Source organism: Myxine glutinosa, chromosome 1, assembly GCF_964187855.1.
Source record: "Myxine glutinosa chromosome 1, kmMyxGlut1.1, whole genome shotgun sequence".
Lineage (NCBI taxonomy): Eukaryota > Metazoa > Chordata > Myxini > Myxiniformes > Myxinidae > Myxine > Myxine glutinosa.
Genome location: NC_136261.1, coordinates 411,162,332 through 411,177,217, shown reverse-complemented (window position 1 = coordinate 411,177,217; position 14,886 = coordinate 411,162,332). Strand labels below are relative to the sequence as shown.

Sequence of the window (14,886 nt, the reverse complement as noted above, 5' to 3'; positions counted from 1 at the left end):
GGCGTTGAATTGAGCACAAGCGAAAGGCCGTGACGGGGGACTTCACATGAACCAGGCTCTGACCTCCATCCGATGAAGAACGGCATGTAAGTTTGGAACGCAGCCAATGATGGCCTCCCCCAAAAAAGTCTCCCTGTTTAGCCTGGATCAGGCACAGCAGCACTTCCGGTGATTGCAGACAAATAAATCGATGCCATAAGTTTGTGGCAACCAATTTATTGGCCACCAAGATGCGGCAAGACAAAGGAAAGATGTGGCTACACTCTTTTCTATAACCTTAAACTCCTCTCTATTTCCTCAGTCAAGCCATCCCAATTATTTTCCACAAAGTGTGGAACCCAGGAGTACGCCAACATAATTGACACCATCTCTTCTCAATTTTAGATTTTCGAGAAGAAGTGGTGGAGGTGGCAAAGCAGGTAGGCAATTGTTGATGTGTGGTACCCAAAGAGTTTTCCTTTTCTTCTAATTAACTCAAACAGAAGAAGCAAGGAAAAAGTTACTCAGGGATTCAACAAGAGCAATAATATCATGGTTGGTCCTTATTATGATGCAAACATCATCTGCGTAAGCTGATACGGTCAAAGAAGGGCTCCCTGGAAAAGTACGCCCGAAAATGGGCAACCCTGCCGTACCCTGAACCTGTACGGGCAAAAGCAGCTCATTGTTAACTTTTGTTATACTGGAGATGTTAGTGTACAACAGAGTGAGAAATGTCCTAAAATTGATCTCAAAGCCACTTACATCCAACACACACTGTCATAAATCGTGATCAATGCTGTCGAAAGCTTTTCTTAGTTAAAAAAAAATCCAAAATCATTTCAATCATAGCATGTGCCCAGTAAATCTCAAACCAAAACTAGAGCGATGCGACTGTGTCGCCAATATGCCTCCGCATAGTCCCACAACGGGTAGGTGCCCTCGTTCACTGTCCTAAAAATAAACAAGTTTGATTTAAATCCCTTCAGCTGTTTTCAAGTATCATATTTTCACCAGCCATGACAGGTTTCACATCGATTGGTGAAGCGGTTTCGGAGAAGGGTTGTGTTTAAAAATATCGGCCTTCAAGCTAATATGGCTGCCACGCCACATGGCATATGACATAAAAAAAAAGAAGTACACTCTGCATATGTATGGGTAGTGGATCACGTTTGTGAAGTTTCATGTTGAACGGATAAGGTCGTTTTTCTATCCAAGATGGCCGCCAAACCACGTGGCCTACGACATCGTTATTTTCAAACTATATGCAACAATGGTGTTAGATATAATATATAAAATAACCACATTTAGAGGCCATTTTTCCCCGCAAAGCGGGGGTTGGCCTTTTTCGGGGACCGTGGTTGTTGTTGTTTTTCGGTCCCCTTTTTGAAGCAATGTTTTACGGCCGGATGCCCTTCCTGCCGCCAACCCTTTTTGTCGCCTTTTACGACAAGCAGGGAATTATCAGTGAACTGGTACTCAATTAGCCGACCTCGGAAGGATGACAGGCTGAGTCAACCCCCCTGGCGTTAATTCAGCAATCGACCGGGATTCAAACCCAGGATCCTGAGATCCTAAGCTGGCACCCTAGCCGCTAGCCCAACATGATGTTTGTAAAATTCTGCATCGACAAAGTAAGCGGTTTCAGAGATATAATCATTTAATATTTTCCTTCAATCCAATATGGCTGCCACACCATGTGACCAATGATGTTTTTGTAATTGTCATTTAATCGCCATGCCTTGTCAATGACACACATAAAGTTTCGAGTCAATCAATTGGTGGTTTTGGAGAAGAGGTTTTTCAGGTTTTAGGTTAAATCCAATATGGCTGCCAAACCATGTGATCTATGATGTCATAAATTTAATATTTCAATACAATAGGTCATAGGTCATGTGCATGCAATTTCAGATTTTTAGGATAAGGAATTCGATTACAACATTTTTGGCTGGTATACCACTTTCCATATGATGTCATCATTATCATGCTTTTGTTCCCTATTGGGAGTACTGGACAATGTGCCAAGTTGATAATTTTTTCACTATGCGTTTTTGAGAATTTTTTTTTATTATTATTTATGTTGAATCCAAGAAGGCTGCCATACCACGTGACCCATGACATCACAATTATCTTTAAAAAAACATTCTGCATGGGTGTCACTCCTACCCTGAAAGTTTCGTCTCAATTGGACATGTGGTTGCTGAGAAAAACGAGGTTTAGCCTGTACGGACGGACGGGCGGATGTATGGACAAACAGACAACCCGGAAATATAATGCCTCCGGCCACCTTCGGGAGCGGAGGCATAAAAATGTTATCGTAATTGGAATAACCAGGGATGCAGAAACTCTGATTAGGCAAGACCAGGGCCCGGTTGTAGCAGCTATCCAGAGGATACATTGAATTCACTGGATATGTCATTTATTCAGAGGACAGGCTTATCAGGGCTTCCAGCACCCGGGCCCAGTTCTTCAATGACATTTTTTCAAACATTTCAAATGACTTTTTTCAAAGGAAACAGGCGGAACAAGTGGATGTTTATCAAATAATATAACATATTAAAATTAATAAATAACGACCTTTTAATAACATCTTCATCACTTTTACAAACAGGGGGAACACATGGATGTTTATTGAATAACATAACATATTAAAATTAATAAATAACGAGCTTTTAATAACATCTTCATCACTTTTACAAACAGGGGGAACACATGGATGTTTATTAAATAACATAACATATTAAAATGAATAAATAACGAGCTTTTAATAACATCTACATCACTTTTACAAACAGGGGGAACACATGGATGTTTATTGAATAATATAACATATTAAAATTAATAAATAACGAGCTTTTAATAACATCGACATCACTTTAACAAACAGGGGGAACACATGGATGTTTATTAAATAACATAACATATTAAAATGAATAAATAACGAGCTTTTAATAACATCGACATCACTTTTACAAACAGGGGGAACACATGGATGTTTATTGAATAACATAACATATTAAAATTAATAAATAACGAGCTTTTAATAACATCGACATCACTTTAACAAACAGGGGGAACACATGGATGTTTATTAAATAACATAACATATTAAAATGAATAAATAACGAGCTTTTAATAACATCGACATCACTTTTACAAACAGGGGGAACACATGGATGTTTATTGAATAACATAACATATTAAAATTAATAAATAACGAGCTTTTAATAACATCGACATCACTTTTACAAACAGGGGGAACACATGGATGTTTATTGAATAACATAACATATTAAAATTAATAAATAACGAGCTTTTAATAACATCTTAATCACTTTTACAAACAGGGGGAACACATGGATGTTTATTGAATAATATAACATATTAAAATTAATAAATAACGAGCTTTTAATAACATCTTAATCACTTTTACAAACAGGGGGAACACATGGATGTTTATTGAATAACATAACATATTAAAATTAATAAATAACGAGCTTTTAATAACATCTTAATCACTTTTACAAACAGGGGGAACACATGGATGTTTATTGAATAACATAACATATTAAAATTAATAATTAACGAGCTTTTAATAACATCTTCATCACTTTTACAAACAGGGGGAACACATGGATGTTTATTGAATAACATAACATATTAAAATGAATAAATAACGAGCTTTTAATAACATCGACATCACTTTTACAAACAGGGGGAACACATGGATGTTTATTGAATAACATAACATATTAAAATTAATAATTAACGAGCTTTTAATAATATCTTCATCACTTTTACAAACAGGGGGAACACATGGATGTTTATTGAATAACATAACATATTAAAATTAATAAATAACGAGCTTTTAATAACATCGACATCACTTTTACAAACAGGGGGAACACATGGATATTTATTGAATAACATAACATATTAAAATTAATAAATAACGAGCTTTTAATAACATCTTAATCACTTTTACAAACAGGGGGAACACATGGATGTTTATTGAATAATATAACATATTAAAATTAATAAATAACGAGCTTTTAATAACATCTTAATCACTTTTACAAACAGGGGGAACACATGGATGTTTATTGAATAACATAACATATTAAAATTAATAATTAACGAGCTTTTAATAACATCTTCATCACTTTTACAAACAGGGGGAACACATGGATGTTTATTGAATAACATAACATATTAAAATTAATAAATAACGAGCTTTTAATAACATCGACATCACTTTTACAAACAGGGGGAACACATGGATGTTTATTGAATAACATAACATATTAAAATTAATAAATAACGAGCTTTTAATAACATCTTAATCACTTTTACAAACAGGGGGAACACATGGATGTTTATTGAATAACATAACATATGAAAATTAATAAATAACGAGCTTTTAATAACATCGACATCACTTTTACAAACAGGGGGAACACATGGATGTTTATTGAATAACATAACATATTAAAATTAATAAATAACGAGCTTTTAATAACATATTAATCACTTTTACAAACAGGGGGAACACATGGATGTTTATTGAATAATATAACATATTAAAATTAATAAATAACGAGCTTTTAATGACATCTGCATTACCCTTACAAACAGGGGGAACAAATGGATGTTTATTAAATAATATAACATATTAAAATTAATAAATAACTACCTTTTAATAACATCGACATCACTTTTACAAACAGGGGGAACACGTGGATGTTTATTGAATAACATAACATATTAAAATTAATAAATAACGAGCTTTTAATAACATCTACATCACTTTTACAAACAGGGGGAACACGTGGATGTTTATTGAACAACATAACATATTAAAATTAATAAATAACTACCTTTTAATAACATCGACATCACTTTTACAAACAGGGGGAACACGTGGATGTTTATTGAATAACATAACATATTAAAATTAATAAATAACGAGCTTTTAATAACATCTACATCACTTTTACAAACAGGGGGAACACATGGATATTTATTGAATTACATAACATATTAAAATTAATAAATAACGAGCTTTTAATAACATCTCCATCACTTTTACAAACAGGGGGAACACGTGGATGTTTATTGAATAACATAACATATTAAAATTAATAAATAGCGAGCTTTTAATAACATCTACCTCACTTTTACAAACAGGGGGAACACATGGATGTTTATTGAATAACATAACATATTAAAATTAATAAATAACGAGCTTTTAATAACATCTACATCACTTTTACAAACAGGGGGAACACATGGATGTTTATTAAATAACATAACATGTTAAAATTAATAAATAACTACCTTTTAATAACATCTACATCACTTTTACAAACAGGGGGAACACATGGATGTTTATTAAATAACATAACATGTTAAAATTAATAAATAACGAGCTTTTAATAACATCTACATTGTAGCGGCTACCGCTGGGTTTTCACAATCGCCTTGCACTGATCAAGGACGCAGAGCGATCACCATGCCGGGCTCGTCCAGGACGCCCGGGCAGGCCCGCGCTCAACTTGCCAGGCCTCGGTCAGGACGCCCGGGCATGCCCAGGCTCGCCCTCAACTTGCCAGGCCGCAGCCAGGACGCTGGGCCACGCCCCCTCTCGCCTTTCCTGGGCAAACGCTCCGGGATAATATGTATATATATTGCTGCCCGATAAACGGGCTTTTCAGAGTGCCTGAGTGTTTGGTTTGATTAAAGCAACTCGGATGAATTCCAGCTTTTTGTGGCGTCCATTCTTCCGATCGATGTGGGAGCCCCAGCTCCTTCATTGGTGACCTACCGACATGGACACGGCAGTCGCCCTTAAACTGCCTACCTTCTGGAAGGCTCACGCGGCGGTTTGGTTCGCACAGGCGGATTCCCTGTTCGCCCTGCGAGGCATCACGGCCGACGACACCCGCTTCCACCATGTGGTAACAGCGCTCGGTTCGGCCACCGCGACCCACGCCCTGAGCCTCCTCGAGAGCCCGCCAGCCGCTGACAAATACGGCGCGATTAAGAAGCTTCTCCTCGACGCTTTCGCCCTCCCATCGGCGGAACGCGCACGGTGCCTGCTCGACCTGCCCGAGCTCGGCGACACGCGCCCTTCCGAGCGAATGGACTACATGCTTTCACTGCTCGGCGAGCACTCTCCGGCATTCCTGTTCCGGGAGCTGTTCCTCCGTCAGCTGCCTAACCCGGTACACCTCGCCCTGGCAAGCACGACGATCACAGATCCCCGGGCCCTTGCCAGAGAAGCTGACAAGATCTCCGCTGCAGGACAGCGCATCGCAGCGGCGACATGGGACCCACCGCCGTCCGACGCAACACCCATGGAGCCCGAGCACCCGGCACGGTCGACGACCGAACTGCCGACGCAATTGGCGGCCGCTACACTGAGCCGACCACCTCCAGCACGACGACCGGGGCCTCCACCTGACCAAGCGTGGTGTTACTATCATGCCAGGTTCGGACAGAAGGCCCGGACATGCCGACCCCCGTGCACCTTCGGCAGGCCGGGAAACGGCCGGGCCGGCGTTCATTACTAGCCATGAGCGCCGGCCACACGGGCAACTTACTGTTCATCATGGATAAAGCGTCCGGACGGCGCTTCCTGTGCGACACCGGCGCCCAACTGAGCGTCATACCCACCTCTGACCAGGACAGGCAATCCGCGGTTTGCGGCCCCTCCTTGGTTGCGGCCAACGGATCGACCATCCGCACCTTCGGCCCGCGCAACGTCACCCTCTGCTTCGGCGGCCAACGCTTTGCTTGGACGTTTGTAACCGGAAACGTGCCCATGGCTCTGCTAGGCGCCGACTACCTCTGCGCACACGGACTGCTGGTGGATGTCCAACGGCGTCGTTTAATCAACGCCGAAACCTTCAGCTCCTTGGTATGCACATTGAGCAGCTCCGTGCCGACCGAGCTGGCATGCGCCGTCCCGGCGGCGAACGAGTTTGCTCGCCTGCTCACGGAGTTCCCGGCCCTCACGCGGCCGACGTTTTCGGCCGTCGCAGTACGGCATGGGATCGAGCACCACATACCAACCACGGGTCCGCCGGTCTACGCCAGGGCCCGCCGCCTCGACCCAGCCCAGCTCGCCGTGGCAAAGGCCGAATTCGACGCGTTGGAGCACCTCGGCATCGTGCGGCGCTCCGATAGCGTGTGGGCCTCGCCACTGCACATCGTGCCAAAGCCGGGGGGTGGATGGCGCCCGTGTGGCGACTACCGCCATCTCAATGACGCTACCACCCCCGACAGGTACCCGATCCCGCATATCCAAGACTTCTCCGACCGTCTGGCGGGACGGGTCATTTTTTCGAAAATTGATCTCATACGGGGATATCACCAGGTACCTGTCAGGGCGGCCGACGTCCCTAAAACGGCAGTCATCACGCCGTTCGGCTTATTCGAATTCTTGCGGATGCCATTTGGTCTCAAGAACGCGGCTCAGGCATTCCAGCGCTTGATGGACGGCGTGCTGCGTGACCTGCCGTTCCTTTTTGTTTACCTGGACGACATCCTCGTCGCCAGCACGTCCCGGGCCGAGCACCTCCTCCACCTCCGAACACTGTTCGGGCGCCTCAGCGAGCACGGCCTCATCGTCAACCCGGCCAAATGCCACTTCGGCACGACGGCCGTTGATTTTTTGGGCCACCACATCACCAAGAATGGGGCCGTGCCGCTGCCAACCAAGGTCGAGGCCATCACCACGTTCCCGCGTCCCCGCACCATAAAGGCCCTGCAGGAATTCCTGGGAATGGTGAATTTTTATCACCGCTTCGTGCCCCGCGCTGCTCAACTCATGCCGCCCCTCTACGAAGCCCTCCGGGGCAAGCCGGCCAAGCACGACATTGCCTGGTCCGCAGCAATGGATGCGGCCTTCCAAAGCTCAAAGCGGGCCCTCGCCGATGCAACACTGCTCGCTCACCCGGTGCTCAACGCTCCCATCGCCCTCACCACGGATGCCTCCGACTACGCGGTGGGCGCCGTACATGAGCAATGGTTGAATGGGGTTTGGCAGCCACTCGCTTTTTTCAGCCGGCAGCTCAGGCCGAACGAGCTCAAATACAGCACGTTTGACCGGGAGCTCCTCGGTCTACACCTGGCCGTCCGCCATTTCCGCCACCTCCTGGAGGGCCGACCTTTCACGGCGTTCGTCGACCACAAGCCGTTGGTTTACGCCATGGCCAAGGTCATGGAGCCGTGGTCGGCCCGCCAACAGCGCCACCTCTCCGCCGTGTCGGAGTTTACCACGGACATCCGGCACGTCGCCGGCAAAAACAACGCCGTGGCCGACTGTCTTTCCCGGGCCAGCGCTAACGCGGTCCACCTGGGCGTGGACTTTGCACTTATGGCGGCGGACCAAACCACCGACACCACGGTGCAAGCCCTCCGGGCGGCGGACACGGGCCTCCGCCTGGCCGACATCCCCTTCGCGGACACTGTCCTCCTCTGCGACGTCTCCCAAGGCCAGCCTCGCCCCATCGTGCCCGTCACCTGGCAACGCCGCATCTTCGCCTCCCTCCACGGCCTTTCCCACCCGGGCCGGAAAGCTTCCCAGAAGCTGGTGTCGGCGCGATTCGTCTGGCACGGCCTTCGTCGGGACGTCCGCGATTGGACCAGCACCTGCACGGCCTGCCAATGGGCCAAGGTCCACCGACACACCCAGTCCCCGCTGGCACCTTTCACCGTGCCCGAACGACGTTTCGACCACGTCAACGTGGATCTGGTGTGCCCCCTCCCCCCGTCACGGGGGTTCACACACCTGCTCACCATGGTGGACAGGACCACCAGGTGGCCGGAGGCCGTTCCCCTCGTCTCCACCACCACCGCCGACGTGGCGCAGGCTTTCATCGCCACCTGGGTCGCCCGCTTCGGCACACCGGCGGACATCTCGTCAGACCGCGGACCACAGTTCACCTCTGAGCTGTGGGGCGCGGTCGCCCGCAACCTGGGGGTCAAGCTCCACCGTACTACGGCCTACCACCCCCAAGCAAACGGGTTGTGCGAGTGATTCCACCGCTCCATGAAGGCCGCGCTCATGGCCGGCCTTCAAGACGGCGGTTGGGCCGACCGGCTGCCGTGGGTCCTTTTGGGCCTCCGCACGGCCCCCAAGGAGGACCTCCAGGCATCCACCGCTGAGCTTGTCTATGGCCAGGCGCTACGCGTCCCGGGCGAATTCGTGCCCGACGCTACCAGTCCCTGGTCCGCAGCTCACCAGCGCTCGGACCTCCAGGAGGCCGCCCAACGGTTTGCCCCCGTGCCAACATCCCACCACTGGGGTGACCCCCAGTCCTACGTCCCCCCAGCACTTCGCACAGCGGAGTATGTTTTTGTGCGTCACGACGCACATCGGGGGCCACTCCGGCCGCCGTACGACGGGCCCTTCCGGGTGCTGCGACGGGACGACAAGTCGTTCGTCATCGACATCGGCGGCAGGTCGGACCGGATTGCGGTGGACCGCCTCATGCCGGCGCACGTGGACATCGACCACCCACCACGGGTGGCCCTTCCGCCACGGCGAGGCCGCCCCCCGTCCACGGTGCCCCCCACTCGACCACCCACCACCACACCGGACCCCCTCCCACGACCCGCCAGGGGTCGCTTCGGCCGGGTCATCAGGACCCCCCTCAAATTGACCCTGCCAGTGCAAGTCGATTCTGGGGGGACGTGTGTAGCGGCTGCCGCTGGGTTTTCACAATCGCCTTGCACCTATCAAGGACGCGGAGCGATCACCATGCCGGGCTCGTCCAGAACGCCCGGGCAGGCCCGCGCTCAACTTGCCAGGCCTCGGTCGGGACGCCCGGGCATGCCCAGGCTCGCCCTCAACTTGCCAGGCCGCAGCCAGGACGCTGGGCCACGCCCCCTCTCGCCTTTCCTGGGCAAACGCTCCGGGATAATATGTATATATATTGCTGCCCGATAAACGGGCTTTTCAGAGTGCCTGAGTGTTTGGTTTGATTAAAGCAACTCGGATGAATTCCAGCTTTTTGTCGCGTCCATTCTTCCGATCGACGTGGGAGCCCCAGCTCCTTCAACATCACTTTTACAAACAGGGGGAACACATGGATGTTTACTAAATAACATAACATGTTAAAATTAATAAATAACGACCTTTTAATAACATCTACATCACTTTTACAAACAGGGGGAACACATGGATGTTTATTGAATAACATAACATATTAAAATTAATAAATAACGAGCTTTTAATAACATCTTCATCACTTTTACAAACAGGGGGAACACATGGATGTTTATTGAATGACATAACATATTAAAATTAATAAATAACGAGCTTTTAATAACATCTACATCACTTTTACAAACAGGGGGAACACAGGGATGTTTATTGAATAACATAACATATTAAAATTAATAAATAACGAGCTTTTAATAACATCTTCATCACTTTTACAAACAGGGGGGACACATGGATGTTTATTGAATAATATAACATATTAAAATTAAGAAATAACGAGCTTTTAATAACATCTTCATCACTTTTACAAACATGGGGAACACATGGATGTTTATTGAATAACATAACATATTAAAATTAATAAATAACGAGCTTTTAATAACATCTACATCACTTTCACAAACATGGGGAACACATGGATGTTTATTAAATAACATAACATGTTAAAATTAATAAATAACGAGCTTTTAATAACATCTACATCACTTTTACAAACACGGGGAACACATGGATATTTATTGAATGACATAACATATTAAAATTAATAAATAACAAGCTTTTAATAACATCTTCATCACTTTTACAAACAGGGGGAACACATGGATGTTCATGAAATAACATAACATATTAAAATTAAGAAATAACCACCTTTTAATAACATATACATCACTTTTACAAACAGGGGGAACACATGGATGTTTATTAAATAACATATGTTACGGATTCGGCACTAATTATTGTTGTTGTTATTATTATTATTGTTGGTTCTAAGTATTATGGTTATTGTTGTTTAAGGAAATGGTTATTGTGGTTAAAAGGGTTAAAAGCGCTCATGAAAAAGAGACAGGAAGCCGGAAGCCGATGACAGAGAGAGAGGGAAGAGGAAGAAGACATGAGGAGATAGGAAAAAGACGTGTCTTGAAGCTCCGTACCGAGCGTGGTCAAGCGTACATCGCGAGTGAACTTTGGGTCCTTGAAAGGAATTTCGTGCGATATCTGTTATCGCTGGAGTATTGAGAAATCTGCTTAGTCAGGTATAGGCATTGAGGATCCGGAGAACCCTCGCCTAGAGGCGTCGGCTCGAGTAAGAGCCGTCCGCCATTTTGCATCGCGCGCTGCGTTCACCGAAAAAGGCTTTGTAAAGCGTCAACTTTTCTCGCCCTCCGGTCGTCTGCCGGGGATGTGTGTGCGCGAAAGCGGCGTTTGAAGAATACGTTGCAGTTCGCTGATTGAACTGCGAACGTGCACGCCTGGATCGCGCCTTTGGGATTTTCCCTTTCCGCCACCAGTTTGATGTTGGTTAGGACCACGTGACGGTCCATGCCCTGCCTACACCTCCTTACTCGCCTCATCGCTTCTTCGCCTCATCCCCTCTTCGCCTCATCGCCAGGGTCACCTTTGAGTTATAGAGACATTGAGGAGTGTTCTGTCATATTCACTGGGAGCACAGAGAGTGTTATTACCTTAACAGATGGTACCATCTTGAGATATTGATTGTATTGTGGATTGCTATAATTGTTGTATCGTTATCCCTGTGTGATTTTTAATATATTATTGGTTTGTTGATAACTCCTGGTGTGGTTTCCAGATTGAATTCGACACGGAATAACATTTTTTTTTTTTCTGCCGTGGCTCCTCATGGGGTTCGGAGGTATACCGAGACCAGGAGGTCGGGGAGTAACACGTAACACAAAATATATTAAAATTAATAAATAACGAGCTTTTAATAACATCTACATCACTTTTACAAACAGGGGGAACACATGGATGTTTATTAAATAACATAACATATTAAAATTAATAAAAAACAAGCTTTTATTAACATCTTCATCACTTTTACAAACAGGGGGAACACATGGATGTTTATTAAATAACATAACATATTAAAATGAATAAATAACGAGCTTTTAATAACATCTTCATCACTTTTACAAACAGGGGGAACATATGGATGTTTATTGAATAACATAACATATTAAAATTAATAAATAAGGAGCTTTTAATAACATCTTCATCACTTTTACAAACAGGGGGAACACATGGATGTTTATTAAATAACATAACATATTAAAATTAATAAAAAAACAAGCTTTTATTAACATCTTCATCACTTTTACAAACAGGGGGAACACATGGATGTTTATTAAATAACATAACATATTAAAATGAATAAGTAACGAGCTTTTAATAACATCTACATCACTTTTACAAACAGGGGGAACACATGGATGTTCATGAAATAACATAACATATTAAAATTAATAAAAAACAAGCTTTTATTAACATCTTCATCACGCTTACAAACAGGGGGAACATATGCTCGATATAATCTACAAGAATGTTGTTAATTTGGGTAAAATTAATGCATTTTAATAATTACAAGCTAATTAATAATGCCCATACTTGGAGGAATATTCCAATATGCAGCACTCACAAATTGTCTAAATTTGGTATTAAAAGATGCGCAAGACTCGAAAGAAGAAAAGACATGAAATGGTGCAGTGTCATCTCGAGTCGTTTGTGAAGAAATCGCAAAATTCATGGAGAAATTCAGATGGAGGGAAACCTTAATCCCCTCCCCCCCCCCCCCCCTTCCCCATGTCATTTTAGGGTTAGAATTAATAAATAATGAAAACCTAAAAATAACAATGTAATTAACCTATTAAGGGTGGTCATGTGCAGAGAATTGATAAACCGTTGAGGGTGTGTTACAGACATGATGGTCCAAATGTACTCTTCAGTCAGAGTTTCCTAGTTTTCCAACAAAGATCAATTTCCCCCAAACCCTCCAATTACTCCCTGCCATTCTCTACAGGTAGGGGCCCCATCGGCACCACATGGTACGATCACTTGAGGTCAACACCATCAGGAAAACATTGGCTATATATATTTGAATGCAACCTGTGGCTGCTTAGCTGCATAATTTTCTGGGGGTGCAGCTGTGCCGCTGATGCAGTGCCCCCTTACCAGCCAGCTGGTACTCATTTTGCCGACCTCTGAAGGATGACAGGCTGAGTTGACCCGCCTGGTGTTAATTAAACGACATGGCAGGGACTTGAACTCAAGGTCACCTTAACTCTTTAGCCAACACCAGGCTAACGTTGGTGTTAGAATGATGTAAGTTGAGGATTCGGCGTTTCAACCCAAAACAGATCCACACACGTTACATTGAGGGTTCTGATGCACGACAATGAATTCATCTTCTTCTTCTTCACCGTTACAACTTCACTCTTCACTTTAAAACTCATTTACCATGGTCTACAACATATCGATCACTGCATCTGAGCTTAGATTATTCAATCCTTTTCACATTTACTAACCTTCCCTCTAAGAGAATGAAACCATGAATGTTTAGAATGATTTACGTGAAACCGTTTGTCCTTCACACAAAGTTGTTTATCATTCGTCGTTAATCATTCCCTCTTCATTCACCCCCAATAATCCACCACACAGGACTGGCTGTGCCTTCCATTCCCATTTCTGAACACAAATAAAGTTCAAAGTTAAACAAAAGGTTAATAATGAGGGTCAAGGTTCACTTGAAGAATGTGAGGTACACAATCAGGGATTATGACATCAATTTGTTTTCATTTCCCTAAACAAATCCCATTGCAACTTACCAGAGGATTCGTAACTTTGTTTGGGATTTCAGAACTTCCATCAACCCCTCCAGTCCCTCATCACCGATGGGATTCGCACTCAAACTGATGGTAAAGATGGGAAAATGAAAAACCCTGAGGTTATCATTCCATTAACCCATAAAGAGTGTCGGGCAAAGATCGTGACCGACACGTGTATGCAAATGAGTTTAAACTGATGTCAATCCAAGGAACGAATCATGACCTTTCCTTCAATGCATAATACCTGGCGCCAATTTGATTCATACACCTGCATGAATAAGTAAATGTATTTTATTTGCCAGATGTTTGGCGCCCCTTTATATGAACTTTTCTGGAGCATTGCTTGGTTCCTCCTCAGAACACAAAGGTAGTTCAGCATGCACACGAGATTTTTGAATGCCCCTTATTTTCTAGACTTTGCCACATGGCACATACCATATAGAGGGGCCTTTTCTATTCCCCTGGCATTTTTCACAAGATACATTTTAAATATGAACAAAATGCATTCGATCATCGTACAAGACTTTATTCAAGACAAGAAAAAGTAAGGGGGGAAAATATTCAACCCAGACAGGATTCAAACCCACAATCCCCAGCTTGGGAGTCTGAGGTTTTATCCATTAGGCCATTAATCCAGCACGTTAGATTTGTGTAATAATATTTTGAAGAGTTATAAAGTGTGTATTGTATATATTTATATATATTTATTTATGTATATATATTTCTTATATATTTATTTCTTATATATTTATTTATGTATATATATATATATATATATATGTATATATATATATATATATATATATATATATATATATATATATATATATTTCTATATATTTATTTATGTAGATATATTTCAATATATTTATTTATGTATATGTTTCTATATATTTATTTATGTATATATATATTTCTACATATTTATTTATGTAGATATATTTTTGCATATTTATTTATGCACATATAATTCTATATATTTATTTATGTATATATATTTTCATATATTTATTTATGTATACTGAAACGCAAAAGAAACTTACCACCTTTGAAACC

General features: G+C 43.6%; 1 protein-coding gene across 4 annotated transcripts in view; it reads right to left on the bottom strand.

Moving 5' to 3' along the window:
- Positions 1-14,886, bottom strand: part of LOC137417681 (NACHT, LRR and PYD domains-containing protein 12-like) — a 229,634-nt gene that overhangs the window by 106,231 nt on the left and 108,517 nt on the right. For 3 of the 4 annotated variants that reach the window (XM_078770500.1, XM_068103593.2, XM_068103584.2), the window contains exon 15: positions 13,831-13,914. The exons of the other annotated variant lie outside the window; for it this stretch is intronic. In XM_078770500.1, the coding sequence (XP_078626626.1) occupies positions 13,831-13,914 (84 nt within the window). The remainder of the gene's footprint in view (positions 1-13,830; positions 13,915-14,886) is intronic. 4 annotated transcript variants of the gene reach the window in all.